This window comes from Mobula hypostoma, chromosome X1 (genome assembly GCF_963921235.1).
Source record: "Mobula hypostoma chromosome X1, sMobHyp1.1, whole genome shotgun sequence".
In the NCBI taxonomy this organism is placed as follows: domain Eukaryota; kingdom Metazoa; phylum Chordata; class Chondrichthyes; order Myliobatiformes; family Myliobatidae; genus Mobula; species Mobula hypostoma.
In genome coordinates, this window is record NC_086128.1 from 221,519 (window position 1) to 240,581 (window position 19,063).

Below are 19,063 nucleotides of genomic sequence, written 5' to 3' on the forward strand. Positions count from 1 at the left end.
TGCTAAAATGTGCCAATGGTTTAAGATTATTTGATCGAGTAATTTTTGGAGCTGTTTTGAGTTTAATGTGAGGGAAGGGGGAGGGGTGGTAAGGGTCTTCATCCAAACATAAATAGAACCCAGCTCAACCTCTCACTACCATTATCTCTTAATCTAAAATACCAACAAGTTCTCAGTACTGAATTTTAGGTACTATGTGTCCATAAATCAAGCATACATGAAGTAGTATTTTCTAATTACCATTTTCAGCTGAAAATAATGCCAACTGTGAAAATGAAACTAGCATTTCTGTTTGTGATATACATTAACATTGATAATTTTCCCAGAGGCAGGTGTGCCTAGAACATTGCTGCAGGAACTTCTCAACACAATGTCCTAGACACCTCTAGCTGCCTTATCAAAGACTCTCCTTCCCTTTTACAAAGTCAGCAGTAGGGTTGTTTGCAGACGATTGCACAATGTTCAATTCCATACACTACTACTTAACAAATTAAGAAACTGATGCTTACATTCAGGTATGGGCTAATAAGTAGCAGATAACATTCAGAGCATTTAAGTACCAGGAAATGACTGCTGAACCATCTAACCTTGATATGCATTGCTGTTATCATCAAAGAATCCTCCACTGTCAACGTTCTGGAATCTGCCATTAAACAGAATTCAAATGGCCCAGCCACTTAGTGCGGCTACAAGAACTGTAGGAGCTGTGTATCCGTATCAAGATTTGCTACCTGATGTTACAGAGCCTTGCCATTCTCCTCTAAGAACAAGTCAGGAGCTTGATTGAATAATTTCTAATCGTTTGCTTGATTGCAACTCCAACTCTCAAGAAGCTGAACAGTACCTCAGACAAACCAGTTTGCTTGATTGGCATTCCATCCATCACCCTAAATTTTCAGTGGCAGCATTGTACACCATTTATAATTACTTTCCCAGACTATTCTGACAGTAATTTCCAAATTGGTGACCCCAACCACTAAGGACATTGTCACAATTTGAATCTCCCCCCTCCAAGTTGCACACTAATTTGATTTGCAAATATACCACTGCTCCTTCATTGTCACTGGATTTAAATCCTGGAACCCCATCCAGTAGCACTCTGGAAATACCCTCACCCAAATGACTGCAGCTCTCTGCCACCTTCTAAAGGGCAATAAATGCAGGTCTTGCTAACAATATCAGACGCTGGAAAATGAATAAATAAAAATAAATGAGGTCATGAAACATCTTCCAACATTACTCCATTGTGTGGTGCTCTTCATTCCTGGAGGAGACAAGTTCAGTGACCTTCCACCAGGCTATTTAAATGGTGGCCCTGTTGAAGCTTCTGTGAACCTCACCCTCATTACCCTCCCCAGTGCTTAAAACCTCTCTGTATGCTTGTATTTCATGCACAAAGGTTTCTAAGCACTTTTTTGAAAGATTAACTCTAGATGCTCATTATTGCTCTCTTGCAGCCTCCCTTTCCTCCATGTTGCTGATATCTGATTGCTATAAGGAACATTTCCTTCTAAGTTAGTCTGCAGCTAAGTGTCAGCCTCTGTATTCAATAGTGTTAAACCTGTCATGAACTGTGCAGGCCCCAGAATAGTGCTTCTTGATGCAAACTGTCTTAATGATATTTCAAAAATCTTTCTGTCCCTTTTAACAATCTTATCCAGGAAACCGGATGTGGTGGTAGCACTAAATACAACAATGGAGGCAGCAAGTTCAGCAACCAAAAAGGTGCATTGAAAGGAAATGAAATCCTGTTTCTAAGACGATATGAATTCAATGCTATTTGAAATGAAGTAAACATTTGTGTCTGCAACTAACAGCAATGTTTGCATAACATGAAGTTATTTTTATGCAAACACTGCAGTTAAATGACATACAATAAGTTCTCACAGATACAGATGAATAAAGACTGAACATAACAGAATCTATCTGACCTCCAGGTGATTAGTATGAGATAAAGACAGTAAATGTATATGATCCACAATAATGATGAAATTTTATATTAAATTAACAACATTAAACAAAATCCTCACTTCAGAAAAGGTTGCTTACCATTTATCAAAAGGCCTTACCTTAAGAGGTTTATTGAAAAGACACATGCCACCTCCAGCCTGCAGAAACAGATGATATTCAGTAATGCTACATCTTGAAAACTTTCGTGGAGGATATTGCCTGAAAGTTCAAACAGTAATGTGAACAAAGGATGGTACCACAATTCTTGCTTGCAAAATCTGTTATTCATTGCAGTGTGAAGGCCTGGTCACATATTTTTTAAATGTATTCACAGTACAGGATATCAGTATCATTTATTATTCATCCCAAAATTCCCTAACTCTGTACAGTTTACCAGGAAGCTACGAGAGTACAGCACACAGCTGAGTCTGAAGTCACATACAGGCCATATTGATTTGAAGACAAATATCTCCAATAATCTTCAATCTCAAGTAAAATCCACTTCAGTTTCACCAAACTCACCCATCCTTGCCTCTGGTGCCCATCTCCAACAATAGCTATTGTGGATCAGTGATACTTTTTCCAACATTTCAACAGGCACACAGTGGCAAAACTGCCCAATAATGAAGGGGTAATGAAACCTCATAATGGCAGAAAATCACATTTTAACACTTTAATGTAGAGTTATAGCAATGCAACACAGAAACAGGTCCTTTAGCCCATTGAATCTGCACTGACTATCAAATACACATTTACACTAATCCTATTTTAATCCCATCTAATACAGTTTTTAGTTGTGCAAATTGTCCCTAACTGCAGAGAAACTCAGAGAGTTGCACTACTCACATGAACCCTGCCTTGAATGCTGTGCACATTAATAAATTTCATCCAGACTCACACAAAACTACTTAAGCTGCTTGCACTTTAGAGCACAGAAAAATTCCTAGATAATTCTTTTTATTTTCTTTCATTTAAACCTTTTTGCTTAGCTATTGGGCTTTGCACAGATTATATGACATTGCCATTTCTGTGGCCTTATCCAGGATATTTATACAAAGGATTTCCATGTTTTTAAGGCTGAAAGAGTGAATATTGGAAGGACACTGGGCAGATTACATTTTGAGATACAGGTATAGTTGTAATGTACAGATCTATTTCTTGTAGCGCAATGGCTCCCCTTAGCACTAATTATTTACTGATAACTTACCCATGCACATTCATTTATAGCTCGTTTTGCAAAGTGAATATAACTACACCTCCGAGTGCATGCTTTTATTCATTTAATATGTAGTTGTACAGACACAACAGACCGGCAATGAATACAAACCTGAATGTCAGTGAATATCACCAACTGCACTGACAGTTCCGAGATGACAGAACTCGGAGAAAGGGAGAGAGACAGCGAGAGGAAAGAGTGAACCAGTACAGTGAAGGCAGTCACAGATGCTAGCACAGGGATGTGTGAGTGACAGTGCATAGTACACAGTGAGGCCACATCCACACTAGACCGGATAAATCTGTAACCGAAGCTTTTATCTTCGTTTTGACCCTCCGTCCACACTGAATCGGCATTCTCCTCCCCCGAAAACTGAGCTTTTCTAAAACACTCTCCAGAGTGTATAAATCTGAAAACGCTGGTTGGCTGTTGTAGTGTGTACGGGGTAACCGGCTAATTTTAAAACCGCTGTCATGACGTGCTGGAACAAATAGTGGCGGCAGCAGGGCATTTCATTGTTCTCTTGAACGCAACCTCCAACACCACAACAACAGTATCTGACAATAGATGTGTAACATCCTAATGTAACATTGTATGGAAATACAAGATAACACTGATGCAGACATGTTTTATACATTTAACAAGGTGCTTTAGTAACGTATTGCTTGTGCAAACATTCAGTGGATGCAATTGTCACTTTTGCCCAGGAACTCGTTTTATTGCACATGTTAAATACAGCAAAACAATACACAAAGACATGGCAAAAGTAAAGGCAAACAAGTGAGATAACAGCAAATTTCACTTTTGCCCAGTAACAAGCCTTATTGCGTTTAGTTGTAGCTGTCGTCCCCTTCATTGGTGAAGAGACTACGGCTGTAGGAAATGTTTCCGAACAAACGCTCACCAAGTCTTTCGTCTGGCAATTTCCTTTTAAGTTTTTCTAGTCTGTAACTGGACAAACACGCACCAAGTATACTATTTTCTCTTCGCTTGTTTTCTGTGTGTCCTGCGCATGCCCAGTAGGAGGAGATTCGCCAAAATATCTGTTTTAATGTGGACAGAGGTATTTTTGAAAACGCCTAGTGTGGGCGCCTGTTGTTTTTACGCGAAACCGGCTTTTTCAAAATTATCCGGTCTAGTGTGGACGTGGCCTAAGACTTGCACAACTAGCAAAGCTAAAGTGAAAATAATGTGACAATGGCCTTTGTCAGAAAGTTAACGAATTTGATAGAGCTAATGAGGACTGGGAATCGTATATTGAGAGGGCTGAATGGTATTGAAATGCTAACAATGTGGTTGAAGAAAATAAATTCTCCACAGCTCTTAGCTTAATGGGTACTAAAATGTATAGTCTCTTATGCAACTTAGCAAGACATCAGACAACATTGTTGATATTTTACAAAATCACTTGAGCCTAAATGCACTAGTAATAGCTGAGAACTTAGATTTTACAAAAGTAACCAGTTAAAGGATGAAAGCATTTCTGAATGCATTGCAGAACTGTGCAAACTTCCCTAATACTGTGACTTTGGAGATGGACTTTCTGATGCATCAAGGGACAGGCTTGTATGTGGCATGGATAGTCAAGGCACTCAAAAGAGGCTATTGTCAGAAAAAGACCAAATCTTAGAATGGGCATTATCAATATCAATGGAGGCAACAGCAAAGGAAGTATAAGAACAACAGAAAAAGAGTTTAGAATGTGAAATGCACAAAATACCCCTGAATGGTGCAAAAAGCCAAAATTGTTATCAATGTGGCAAATCCTCTCATAATACAAGTGACTGTTGGTTCAAAGAAAACGTTTGCAGAAAGTGTCACAGACAAGGCTGCATGGAGAGAGTTTGCAAGTCCGACAAAAAGCAGAACCAAAGAGAAAAACCACACAGAGTGAAAAGTTTCAAACATAAAACTAAACAAATGAATAAAGTGACTGAGTGCGAAACAGAATCAGACAATGAAGAGTCTGACAAAGGTGAGCTGTCATGTCTAGAACTGCATAGCATTACTGAAGCAGATCACAAAATCATCTGGATCACAACAGATGAGTCTGGTGTAAAACTGAATACAGGGTCAGATTTGTCTGTAATCTCAGAAACTGACTACAACAGACTGTTTACTAAGCTATCATTAGAAAAGACCTCGGTGATGATAGAGACCTACACAGGCAAAACAAAATGTCTTCTAAAGGCAAACCGAAAGTGAATGTGATGTACAGAGGCAAAACACAGCAGTTAGAGCTTTATGTGTTGAAGAGTGGAGAGTCAGCACTTTTCAGACATGAATAGTTAAGAAAAATCCAACTAGACTAGCACACAATCAGAGCTTTCAATGTAACATCAACAGGCAACCGCAGCCCAAAAGGTAGCACTAACCAGAGAATGTCACAGCTGCTTAATCTAATGAGAAGGTGTTTAAGAAGGGCATTGGTAAACTCAATGGCATGAAGGACAGAAATGAACTGGATGAAGCATTACAGGCTGAAACCCTTTGGCAGGACTGGAGAAAAGAGCTAAGATGTAGATTTAAAAGGTGGGAAAGGAGACAGAGAAACACAGGGTGATATGTGAAACTGGGGAGGGAAGGATGGAGTAAACAGCTGAGAAGTTGATTGGTGAAAGAGATAGAAGGCTATGGAAGAAAGAAAAGGGGGAGGAACACCAGAGGGAGATCATGAGTGGACAAGGAGATAAGGTGAGAGAGGGGAAAGGGGATGGGAAATGGTGAAGTGGGGGGTGGGGGCACTACCGAAAGTTTGAAAAATCGATGCTCATACCATCAGGTTGGAGGCTACCCAAACAGAATAAAAACACCATCCCCTTCTCTTAATTCCTCCTTCTCCACTGCATCTACTCTCAGGATGAGGCTTTTCATTCTAGCACGAAGGAGATGTTCTCCTTTTTCAAAGAAAGAGGCTTCCCTTTCTCCACCATCAACCACATCTCTTCCATTTTACGTACGTCTGCCATCACCCAGTCCTCCTGCCACCCTACCAGGGATAGGATTCCCCTTGTTCTCACCTACCACCCCACCAGCCTCCATGTACAACACATAATTCTCCAGAACCTCCACCACCACCAATGGGATCCCACAAACAAGCACATCTTTGCCTCCTCCACGCTTTCTGTTTTCCGTAGGGATTGCACAAGATACGATAGCCTTCTCCATTCCTCCTTCCCCACTGATCTCCTTCCTGCCACTTCACCTTGCAAGCAACACAACTGCTATACCTGCCCCTACACCTCCTCCCTCACTACCATTCAGGGCCCTAAACTGTCCTTCCAGGTGAGGCAACAATTCACCTGTGAGTCTGTTGGGGTCAGCTACTGTGTTCAGTGCTCCAGTGTGGCCTCCTCTACATCGGTGAGACCCGACATAGATTGGGAGACTGCTTCACCGAGCATCTACGCTCCGTCCACCAGAGCAAGTGGGATCTCCCATTGGCCACCCATTTTAATTCCACTTCCCACTTCCATTCCGATATGTCCATCCATGTGTAAGGGGTTTCTTCTTTTATGTTACTGCGTAGGCTAATCAAAATGGCTTCTTTGTTATGTTAACTGTGATGTAAGGAGTTCTCTTTCTCTGTTTGTTTGGGTTATATTATTGATAAGAGAGCGAATAAACCAATTGGGATAGATGATATTCTTTCTTGTGTGTGTGTAAGCTATTGTGTTGCGCGGGCTTTGGCGTAGAAGGCACGATGGGGACAGAGAGAGGAGACGCGATGCTGTAAGCCGTCCAACAGGGTGGACCCCGAATGGAAGTCCGAGGCCCAGGGTCTTCGGCGAGGAGAGGAGACGAAGACAGACAAGTGTGGAGCGTCTGGTCGACCACCGTGCTTGGTCCCAGGCGGCGGGTCGAGGTGGTCAGAGGGGATCGAATGGTGGAAGGAGGACCCCATTACTGGAGCTCCAACTGTTGTGCACGAAATGGTTGAACTTTGATAAGTTTGGCGCCTTTTACTTTCCTTTTATATTTTATCTCTATTAATTACATAGTTCCAGTAATAGCTATAAATTGTAATCATGTAATCGTATATGGTGTATTGTCTGTTAATTGGCGGGGTGGGGTACATCACACAGCATCCACACAAACTTGATTACCCAGTTTGGTGGGGCTGAAGGCTGCTCCCCCGAGATGAAAGCGAGTTGAGTGAGCCTGAGGCTTCCAGGGGGCTACACATGGGTTCCTCCACAGTCGTGATGAGGCCACACTTAGGTTGGAGGAACAACACCTTATATTCTGTTTGGGTAGCCTCCAATCTGATGGCATGAACATCGATTTCTCGAACTTCCGGTAATGCTTCCCCCCCCCCCCCATCATTCCCTTTTCCATCTCTTATAGAAACATAGAGAACCTACAGCACAACACAGGCCCTTCGGCCCACAAAGTTGTGCTGAACATGTCCTTACCTTAGAAATTACCCATAGCCCTCTATTTTTCTAAGCTCCATGTACCTATCCAGGAGTCTCTTAAAAGACCCTATCGTATCTGCTTCCACCACCGTCACCGCCAGCCCATTCCACGCACTCACCACTCTGTGTAAAAAACTTACCCCTGACATCTCCTCTGTATCTACTTCCAAGCACCTGAAAACTATGCCCTCTCGTGTTAGCCATTTCAGCCCTGGGAAAAAGCCTCTGGCAATCCACATGATCAATGCCTCTCACCATCTTATGTAGCTGTATCAGGGCACCTCTCATCCTCCGTCGCTCCAAGAAAAGGCTGAGTTCACTCAACCTATTCTCATAAGGCATGCTCCCCAATCCAGGCAACATCCTTGTAAATCTCCTCTGCACCCTTTCTATGGCTTCCAAATCCTTCCTGTAGTGAGGTGACCAGAACTGAGCACAGTACTCCAAGTGGGGTCTGACCAGGGTCCTATATAGGTGTAACATTACCCCATGGCAGTGCTTCAGGTACTTGGATCATTGGGATCTCTTCTGGAGGAGGTGTGACCTGTTCAAAAGTGACGGGTTGCGCCTGAACCAGAGGGGTCCAATATTCTTGCAGGCAGGTTTGTCAGAGATGTTGGGGAGGATTAAACTAATTTGGCAGGGTGATAGGAATGGGAGTGAATGGATTCTGGATCAGATGGGTGGTAAAAAAAGCAAAGACAGCATGCAGTCAGACTTTCAGGTAGGGCAGGCAGATGAGAGGACATAATTGCAGCCAGCAGGGTGAGTTTCAGTGCATTAGGGATGCAGAATCAGAAAAGGGAGCAAATACAGTATTCAAAGTGTAAAATGTCAATGCACAAAGTATAAGAAATAAGGTGGATGATCTTGTTGCAATATTACAGATTGCCAGGTATGATGTTGTTGCCATCACTGAATCGTGGCTGAAGGATGGTTGTAGTTGGGAGCTGAATGTCCAAGGTTACACATTATATCAGAGGGATAGGAAGGTAGGCAGAGGGGGTGGTGTGGTTCTGCTGGTGAAGAATGGCAAGATGTGTCATAGGATCTGAAGATGTTGAATCCTTGTGAGCTGAGTTAAGAAACTGCAAGGGTAAAAGGACCCTGATGGCAGTCACATACAGGCCTCCAAACAGTAGGTGGGATGTGGACCACAAATTACAACAGGAAATAGAAAAGGCGAGTCAAAAAGGCAATGTTATGATAGTCATGGTAGATTTCAACATGCAGGTCAGTTGGGAAAATCAGGTTGTAAATGGATCTCAAGAGAGTGAATTTGTTGAATGCCTATCAGATGGCTTTTTTAGTGCAGTTTGTCGCTGAGCCTACCAGGGGATCAGCTAAACTGCATTGGGTGTTATGTAATAAACCGGAGGCAATTGGGGAGCTTAAGATAAAAGAACCATTAGGAGACAGTGATCAGAATATGACTGAATTCAACTCGAAAATTGTTAGGGGTAAAGTAAAGTCTGATGTAGCAGTATTTCAGTGGAGTAAGGGAAATTACAGTGGTCTGAGAGAGGAATTGACCAAAGTAAACTGGAAGGAGATGCTGGCAGGGATGTCAGCAGAGCAGCAATGACGTGTGTTTCTGGGGAAAATGAGGAAGTTGCAGGATATATGTATTCCAAAACAAAGAAATATTCAAATGGAAAAATAGTACAAATTGGCTGATAAGAGAAGTCAAAGTTAATGTAAAAGTAAAAGACAGGGCATTCAACAAAGCAAAAATTAATGGGAAGAGAGAGGATTGGGAAGCTTTCAAAAACCTACAGAGATCAACTAAAAGAATCATTAGAAGGGAAAGGATGAAATATGAAAGCAAGCTAGCAAATAATATCAAAGTGGATAGTCAAAGTTTTTTCAAATATGCGAAAAATAAAAGAGAGATGAGAGTGGATATAGGACCACTAGAAAATGAGGCTGGAGAAACAATAACAGGGGACAAGGAGATGGCAGATGCACTAAATGAGTGTTTTGCATCACTGATCTCTGTGGAAGTGTCTGGCAGTGTGCCAGATGCTGTACTGTATGAAGGAACAGAAGTGAGTGCAGTTACTATTACAAGAGAGAAGATGCTCAAAAAGTTGAAAGAACTAAAAGTGCATAAGTCACCTGGCACTGCACCCTACGGTTCTGAAAGAGGTTGCGGTAGAGATTGTAGAGGCATTCATAATGATCTCTTAAGAATCATTGGACTCTGGCTTGCTTCTGGAGGATGGCAAACTTGCAAATGTCACTCCATTCTTTAAGAAAGGAAGAAGGCAGCAGAAAGGAAATTATAGACAAGTTAGCTTGACCTCAGTGGTTGGGAAGATGTTCAAGTCAATTGTTAAAGATGAAGTTATGGAATACTTGGTGACACAGGATAAGATAGTACAAAGTCATCATGGTACCCTTAAGGGAAAATCTTGCCTGATGAACCTCTTGGAATTCTTTGAGGAGATCACAAATAGGATAGGTAAAGGTATGTAGTGGATGTTGTATATTTGAACTTTCAAAAGGCCTTTGACAAGGTGTCATACATGAGGCTGCTTACCAAGTTAAGAGCACATGGTATTACAGGAAAGTTACTAACACAGTTAGAGCATTGGCTGATTGGTAGGAGGCAGCGAGTGGGAATAAAAGGACCCTTTTCTGGTTGGCTGCCAGTGACTAGTGGTGTTCTGCAGGGGTTGGTGTTGGGACCACTTCTTTTTATGCTGTATATAAATGATTTAGATGATGGAATAGATGGCTTTGTTGCCAAGTTTGCAGATGATACGAAGATTGGTGGAGGAACAGGTAGTGCTGAGGAAACAGGTAAGATGCAGAAGGACTTGGACAGATCAGGAGAATGGGCAAGAAAATGGCAAATGAAATACAATGTTGGAAAATGCATGGTCATGTACTTTATTAGCAGAAATAAATATGCATTCTATTTTCTAAAGGCAAATGCAATGTTAGCATTCATTTCATGAGGTATAGAATATACGTAAGAACAGGGATGTGATATTGAGGGTCTATAGGGCACTCATGAGACCACACTTGGAGTACTGTGTGCAGTTTTGGGCTCCTTATTTTAGAAAGGATATACTGACATTGGAGAGGATTCAGAGAAAATTCACGAGAATGATTCCAGGAATGAAATGGTTACCGTATCAGGAACGTCTGGCAGCTCTTGGGCTGTATTCCCTGGCATTCAGGAGAATGAGGAGGGTTCTTATTGAAACATTCCGAGTGTTAAAAGGCCTGAACAGGTTAGATATAGCAAAGTTATTTCCATGGTAGGGGATTCTAGGACAAGAAGGCACAACTTCAGGATTGAAAGATGTCCTTTTAGAACAGAGATGCAGAGAAATTACTTTAGTCAGAGGGTGGTAAATCTGTGGAATTTGTTGCCACAAGCAGCTGTGGAGGCCAAGTCATTGGGTGTATTTAAGGCAGAGATAGATAGGTTCTTGATTAGCCAGGGCATCAAAGGGTATGGGGTGAAAACAGGGGAGTGGGGATGCCTGGAAGAATTGGATCAGCCCATGATTGAATGCAGAGCAGACTCAATGGGCTAAATGGCCAACTTCTGCTCCTATATCTTATGGAATTTGTTACCACAGGCAGTGGTGGAAGTCAGGTTGTTGGGTGTATTTAAAGCGAAGATTGATTGAGAGAAGGCCGGGGAGTGGGGTTGAGGAAGGGAAAAAAGGATTAGCCAGGATTGAATGGCGGAGAAGACTCGATGTGTCATATGGTCTCATTTTGCTCCTATGTCTAATGGTCTTATGGTGATTACAAAGAAGAGAAGTGGACACCCGGTGGGATATCTACAAGAACTGGACCACTGATGTACACAGTGGACGTTGGAGATCAGACATGGAGATGTCATGTGGACCAGATACTGGATACTCATCCAAAGAACACACCTTGGTCATTTGAGTCCAACATGATAGACACATTACCGTCACCGGACATAACTCACAGTGATGATCGTGTCACTGACAGCAACATGACACGTGCAAGAGAGAGAAAGATGTCTTTGACAAGACACCTGCCAAACCTGATGCCACTCCCCAAGTCCAGAGGCGCGATCCCGAAAAAAAACAGAGCACCACCCAAAAGACTGAAACTTTAATATAGTTAAGTTAGTTATAGACTTTTTTTTTAAAAGGAAAAAATCAAGAAAACACTGTTATTGTGAAAGCACGTATATTTGAACATGGTCTGTTGAAGGGAAATTGAATGTTTTGTTACATATACAGTATTATGTTACATTAATCTAAAGGGGAGGAAGTGTAATGTATGGATCTATTTCTTGTAGCAAAATGACTCCTCTCAGCACTAATTATTGACGGATAACTTACCCATGCACATTGACTTCAACGCCAGAGTGGGAGCCGATAACAATTCCTGGCTGTCTTGTCTTGGCCACTTTGGAATTGGCAAAATAAATGACAATGGACGACATCTCCTGGAGTTCTGCTCCTATCACGCCCTGTGTGTAACTAACTCCTACTTTCAGACGAAGTTGCAGTACAAGGTCTCATGGTGACATCCACAGTCTAAACACTGGCACCAACTAGACATGATCATCACCAGGCGCTCTTCCATCAACTCTGTACGAATCACCCGTAAAGACAGTAAGGTAGAAGGGCTGAAATGTGTGTACCTCAATGCAAGAAGCATCAGGAACAAAGGTGATGAACTGAGAGCTTAAATACATACATGGAATTATGATGTAGTGGCCATTACAGAGACTTGGCTGGAACCAGGGCAGGAATGGATTCTCAATATTCCTGGATTTCAGTGCTTTAAAAGGGATAGAGAGGGCGGAAATAGGGGAGGAGGGGTGGCATTACTGGTCAGGGATACTATTACAGCTACAGAAAGGGTGGGTAATGTAGCAGGATCCTCTTTTGAGTCAGTATGGGTGGAAGTCAGGAACAGGAAGGGAGCAGTTACTCTACTGGGGGTATTCTATAGGCCCCCTGGTAGCAGCAGAGATACAGAGGAGCAGATTGGGAGGCAGATTTTGGAAAGATGCAAAAATAACAGGGTTGTTATCATGGATGACTTTAATTTCCCTAATATTGATTGGCACCTGATTAGTTCCGAGCGTTTAGATGGGGCAGAGTTTGTTAAGTGTGTCCAGGATGGATTCCTGTCACAGTATGTGGACAGGCCGACCAGGGGGAATGCCATACTAGATCTAGTACTAGGTAATGAATCGGGTCAGGTCACAGATCTCTCAGTGGGTGAGCATCTGGGGGACAGTGACCACCGCTCCCTGGCCTTTATAATTATCATGGAAAAGGATAGAATCAAAGAGGACAGGAAAATTTTTAATTGGGGAAAGGCAAGTTATGAGGCTATAAGGCTAGAACTTGTGGGTGTGAATTGGGATGATGTTTTTGCAGGGAAATGTACTATGGACATGTGGTCGATGTTTAGAGATCTCTTGCGGGATGTAAGGGATAAATTTGTCCCGGTGAGGAAGATAAAGAATGGTAGGGTGAAGGAACCATGGGTGACAAGTGAGGTGGAAAATCTAGTCAGGAGGAAGAAGGCAGCATACATGAGGCTTAGGAAGCAAGGATCAGATGGGTCTATTGAGGAATATAGGGAAGCAAGAAAGGAGCTTAAGAAGGGGCTGAGAAGAGCAAGAAGAGGGCATGAGAAGGCCTTGGCGAGTAGGGTAAAAGAAAACCCCAAGGCATTCTTCAATTACGTGAAGAAAAAAAGGATGACAGGAGTGAAGGTAGGACCGATTAGAGATAAAGGTGGTAAGATGTGCCTGGAGGCTGTGGAAGTGAGCGAGATCCTCAATGAATACTTCTCTTCGGTATTCACCAATGAGAGGGCACTTGATAATGGTGAGGACAATATGAGTGAGGTTGATGTTCTGGAGCATGCTGATATTAAGGGAGAGGAGGTGTTGGAGTTGTTAAAATACATTAGGACAGATAAGTCCCCGGGGCCTGATGGAATATTCCCCAGGCTGCTCCACGAGGCGAGAGAAGAGATTGCTGAGCCTCTGGCTAGGATCTTTATGTCCTCGTTGTCCACAGGAATGGTACCGGAGGATTGGAGGGAGGCGAATGTTGTCCCCTTGTTCAAAAAAGGTAGCAGGGATAGTCTGGGTAATTATAGACCAGTGAGCCTTACATCTGTGGTGGGAAAGCTGTTGGAAAAGATTCTTAGAGATAGGATCTCTGGGCATTTAGAGAATCATGGTCTGATCAGAGACAGTCAGCATGGCTTTGTGAAGGGCAGATCATGTCTAACAAGCCTGGTAGACTTCTTTGAGGAGGTGACCAGGCATATAGATGAGGGTAGTGCAGTGGATGTGATCTATATGGATTTTAGTAAGGCATTTGACAAGGTTCCACACGGTAGGCTTATTCAGAAAGTCAGAAGGCATGGGATCGAGGGAAGTTTGGCCAGGTGGATTCAGAATTGGCTTGCCTGCAGAAGGCAGAGGGTGGTGGTGGAGGGAGTACATTTGGATTGGAGGGTTGTGACTAGTGGTGTCCCACAAGGATCTATTCTGGGACCTCTTCTTTTCGTGATTTTTATTAACGACCTGGATGTGGGGGTAGAAGGGTGGGTTGGCAAGTTTGCAGACGACACAAAGGTTGGTGGTGTTGTAGATAGTGTAGAGGATTGTCAAAGATTGCAGAGAGACATTGATAGGATGCAGAAGTGGGCTGAGAAGTGGCAAATGGAGTTCAACCCTGAGAAGTGTGAGGTGGTACACTTTGGAAGGACAAACTCCAAGGCAGATTACAAAGTAAATGGCAGGATACTTGGTAGTGTGGAGGAGCAGAGGGATCTCGGGGTACATGTCCACAGATCCCTGAAAGTTGCCTCACAGGTGGATAGGGTAGTTAAGAAAGCTTATGGGGTGTTAGCTTTCATAAGTCGAGGGATAGAGTTTAAGAGTCGCGATGTAATGATGCAGCTCTATAAAACTCTGGTTAGGCCACACTTGGAGTACTGTGTCCAGTTCTGGTCATCTCACTATAGGAAGGATGTGGAAGCATTGGAAAGGGTTCAGAGGATATTTACCAGGATGCTGCCTGGTTTAGAAAGTATGCATTATGATCAGAGATTCAGGGAGCTAGGGCTTTACTCTTTGGAGAGAAGGAGGATGAGAGGAGTCATGATAAAGGTGTACAAGATAGTAAGAGGAATAGATAGAGTGGATAGCCAGCACCTCTTCCCCAGGGCACCACTGCTCAATACAAGAGGACATGGCTTTAAGGTAAGGGCTGGGAAGTTCAAGGGGGATAATAGAGGAAGGTTTTTTACTCAGAGAGTGGTTGGTGCGTGGAATGCACTGCCTGAGTCAGTGGTGGAGGTAGATACACTAGTGAAGTTTAAGAGACTACTAGACAGGTATATGGAGGAATCTAAGGTGGGGGCTTATATGGGAGGCAGGGTTTGAGGGTCGGCACAACATTGTGGGCCAAAGGGGCTGTACTGTGCTGTACTATTCTATGTTCTATACCACAGTGCAGACTGCGATACGGATCATGCTTTAGTATGCTGCAAGATCAAACTATGTCTGAAGAAAATCCACCACTCCAAACAAACTGGAAAACCTCACATCAACACAACAGAGAAGAAACAGTCAGGAAAGGTTGACCACTTTGCCAAGTCAGTACAGGATACTATGACTACCTCCTCACAAGGAGATACTGCAACAGAACAATGGTCATACCTTCGTAACACCATCCACGAATCAGCACTCTCTATCTTTGGAAGAAAGACCACAAAGAGCAATGACTGGTTTGAGACAAAGTCCAACATCATGACTCCTGTCATCGAAGCCGAGCGTGCAGCTCTCACAGAGTACAAGTGCTCACCATCCGACCAAACACTCCAGGCACTGCGAGCTGCTAGAAGCAAAGTGCAACAGACTGCAGGGCAGTGCACAAGTGAGTACTGGCTCCAGCTCAGTGAGGACATTCAGACAGCAGCTGTGACAGGCAACATCAGATCGATGTGTTATGGTATCAAGAAGGCCCTTGGCCCATTGCAGAGCAAGACAGCACCCCTGAGGTCATCCAGCAGTGAAATAATCACCGATAAAAGCAAGCAGATGGAACGCTGGGTAGAACACTACTCTGAGCTCTTCTCGAGGGAAAATGTTGTTGTTAGCTCAGCCATTGATGCCATCGATTGTCTACTAGTCATGGATGAACTGGATTCCGAACCAACCATTGAGGACCTCAGCAAGGCAATTGACAGTCTGGCCCCAGGGAAAGCTGCTGGCAATGATGGGATTCCTCCAGACCTGATCAAACACTGCAAGAGCTCACTCCTCCAACCTTTACACGAGGTCCTTCCTCAGTGCTGGAAGGAAGGAGCTGGAACACAGGATATGCGTGACTCCAAAATTGTCACTTTGTACAAGAACAGGGGCGATAGGAGTGACTGCAACAACTACAGGGGTATCTCCCTCCTGAGGATTGTCGGCAAAGTCTTTGCTCATGTAACTCTAGCACATCTCCAAACTCTGGCAGAATGGGTCTACCCTGAGTCCCAGTGTGGTTTTCGCACAAGGTCAACTGTTGACATGATTTTCTCACTCTGTCAACTCTGGGTGAAGTGCAGGGAACAACAGAAACCCCTCTATGTCACTTTCATCGACTTGACCAAGGCAGTTGACCTTGTCAGCAGGGATGGGCTCTTTCAGATTCTCCTCAAGATCGGCTGTCCCCCGAAACTCCAAAGCATCATCGAGTCATTCCATGACGACATGAGGGCTACTGTTCAGTACGATGGCAGCTCATCAGAACCCTTCACTATTCGTAGTGGAGTCAAACAAGGATGCACGTTGGCCCCAACATTATTCTGCATCTTCTTCTCTCTGCTACTGAAGCACGCATTTGGGACGTCAACAGAAGGCACACCAGGTCTGATGGGTGGCTGTTCAACATTGCGTGCCCGAGAGCAAGAACAAAGGTGTGAAAGATCTTAATACATGACGTGCTTTTTGTCGATGACGCTGCTATAACCTCGCACACCAAACAGCAACTACAAACTCTAATAGACTGCTTCTCTAAGGCATGCAAGGACTTCGGGTTTACCATTAGCCTAAAGAAAACAAATGTCCTTGCCCAGAACGTAGTGGAGACACCAGTCATTACCATCGACAATTACGATCTAGAAGTGGTCCACGAGTTCACGTACTTGGGGTCGACCATTAGCAACACCCTCTCCCTTGATGCTGAAATCAATAGGCGTATTGGCAAAGCAGCATTGGTCCTTGCTCGACTCTCCTCGCAGGTCTGGGAGAATCCGAAACTCGCTACAAAAACCAAGACTGCTGTATACAATGCATGCGTTATCAGCACCCTCCTGCATGGTGGCGAGACTTGGACCATCTACTCCAAGCAGGAGAGGAAACTCAATAGTTTTCACCTGCGCAGCTTTCGTCACATCCTTGGCATCACCTGGAGAGACAAAGTCCCAAACTCTGAGGTTCTCTCCCGTGCTGGACTTCCCACAATGTTCACGCTTTTAAGACAACGCAGACTGCACTGGCTGGGCCACGTCTGTCGTATGAAGGATGGTAGACTGCCAAAGGACATCCTCTACAGAGAACTAGCAACAGGCAAGAGGAACGTTGGTAGACCCCAGCTTTGCTTCAAGGACCTCTGCAAGCGCGACGGGAAAGCCTTAAAAATCAACACAGTGCTGGGAGGGTACAGCAGATGACCACAACAAATGGCGAGGTACTCTTCAGCAACACCGAGAGCAAGGCGAAAGAGTGATCCTGAGTCAGTCTGAGGAGCGGAGAGCTAAACGGAGGGCACAGCGGACAGCGGACAACAATTCCACGACGCCCTACACATGCAGGAACTGTGGCAGAGTCTGCCGTTCCAGGATCGGCCTCAATAGCCACAGTCGACGCTGCTCGACAAACCAGTGACTACCAGAGGCTCAGTACCCATGGTCAACCATGACTGACGGAGGCCACACACACACAAGCTGCCAACCACAGCTGACGAGCCCCATCTGTTCGAAGCAACTGGTTTTTAGGTGCCAGTAACCTGCCTTTGCCTTCTCCTGTCAGTAGAAATGGCTCCGCCAGGCTTAGCCACAAATGAAGGCCAGGAGCTGGACTTGGTTGACAGAGGCTTATTTGAGGCTATTAGCAATGATACTGCTGAAGAAACGACATGGGCTACTGAGACAGTAGGTAAGCTGATGGAGAACAGTTCCCCCTATAGTTTGTCCAGAGCAGTTTTCTTTCTCTATTTTCCATGTATTAATTTGTGTTACTATTGCTGAGAGTAGCTTCTCATTTATAGTTCATGAGTCCTGGCAACCTAAAGAGCAATGCATTTCCACTTCTTACCTATATTCTGAAAACTTGCAGATGCTATGAAACAAAATACAGAAATATTAATTATTTTTGGTACCATAATGTGTAATCCTTTACAACAATATGGGCCAATCTGGAAAGGAAATAGATGTTTTATCTTTGTACCAATTCAAGAGAGGTGCACTGTTCAGGTTTGTGAACTGGATAATAGGTTGTACTTAGGAAATGCATCTTACAAGGGAGGACCACAAAAGCATATCAAAGCAGAGCCAAATTTAGTATGCCCCTAACTGTCATCTACAGCAACTTATACTTAGAAAATAAAGGGTAATTACATCAAACAGAATCTAAAGAATTACTTCAGCCATAAACCTGAGTCACCAAAATTACTATTCCTATTTATTTGACACACCAGTTAACAGAAAAGTGATTTTTCTATCTAAAGTGTTTTTTTTAATTATTTGCTTCATCTGAGCTGAAACTGACTTTCAGTAAATTGACAGTTGAAATGTTTTACTGGATTGGAAGTAAAAGAAGGCATTGACACAAGTGAAGATGAAAGACTATGACTGTAAAAACATACCTATCAGTGGAGCCCTATAACATCAGATTACAATGTATATCGTTGTCGTCATCCCTCGAAGTCGAGGATGATGGTCTTCGTTCTGAAGAAGTGGCCCAAAGAGCGAAGATGCCTGTGCATGTATTTGTTTAACGTGTACTTGATGTTGCACTCCAAGAAGCACACGATGTTTCACAAATCAACCGACCGATTCCAATGGCATAGAAACCATGACGATTGGAGCTGATGGATTTGTTGCAGCCTTCATAGCCGTTCAGCCACAATGTATATAAGGCAAGTACCATTATAAACATTTATTTCGTGATCTCCTGGACTAATGTTGCTTGCCTGAGGTGCTCAGAGATACATTTTCCAGAATTTTTTTTTTTCCTCTGTCTCATCAAGGGGTTTTCTCCCACTTTTTTGTCATATCCTGGCTGTGATGGGGCTGTAAGAAGAAAGTGTTTGTCTTGTGATGCGCTGCCCATTATTTGTATCTGAATAGACCACTGGCCCTTTATACAGCTGTCATGTTTACAAGTTCACTTTTTCAAAGGGAAGATGCAGAAGAGAGTTTGGAAAAGCAGGAGGCATTGAAAGAATTC

General features: G+C 43.5%; 1 protein-coding gene across 6 annotated transcripts in view; it reads right to left on the reverse strand.

Moving 5' to 3' along the window:
* adam11 (ADAM metallopeptidase domain 11) overlaps window positions 1-19,063 on the reverse strand; it is a 287,890-nt gene that overhangs the window by 88,865 nt on the left and 179,962 nt on the right. For all 6 annotated transcript variants that reach the window (XM_063037211.1, XM_063037208.1, XM_063037207.1 and 3 more), the window contains exon 15: window positions 2,070-2,169. In XM_063037211.1, coding sequence (XP_062893281.1) covers window positions 2,070-2,169 — 100 coding nt within the window. The remainder of the gene's footprint in view (window positions 1-2,069; window positions 2,170-19,063) is intronic.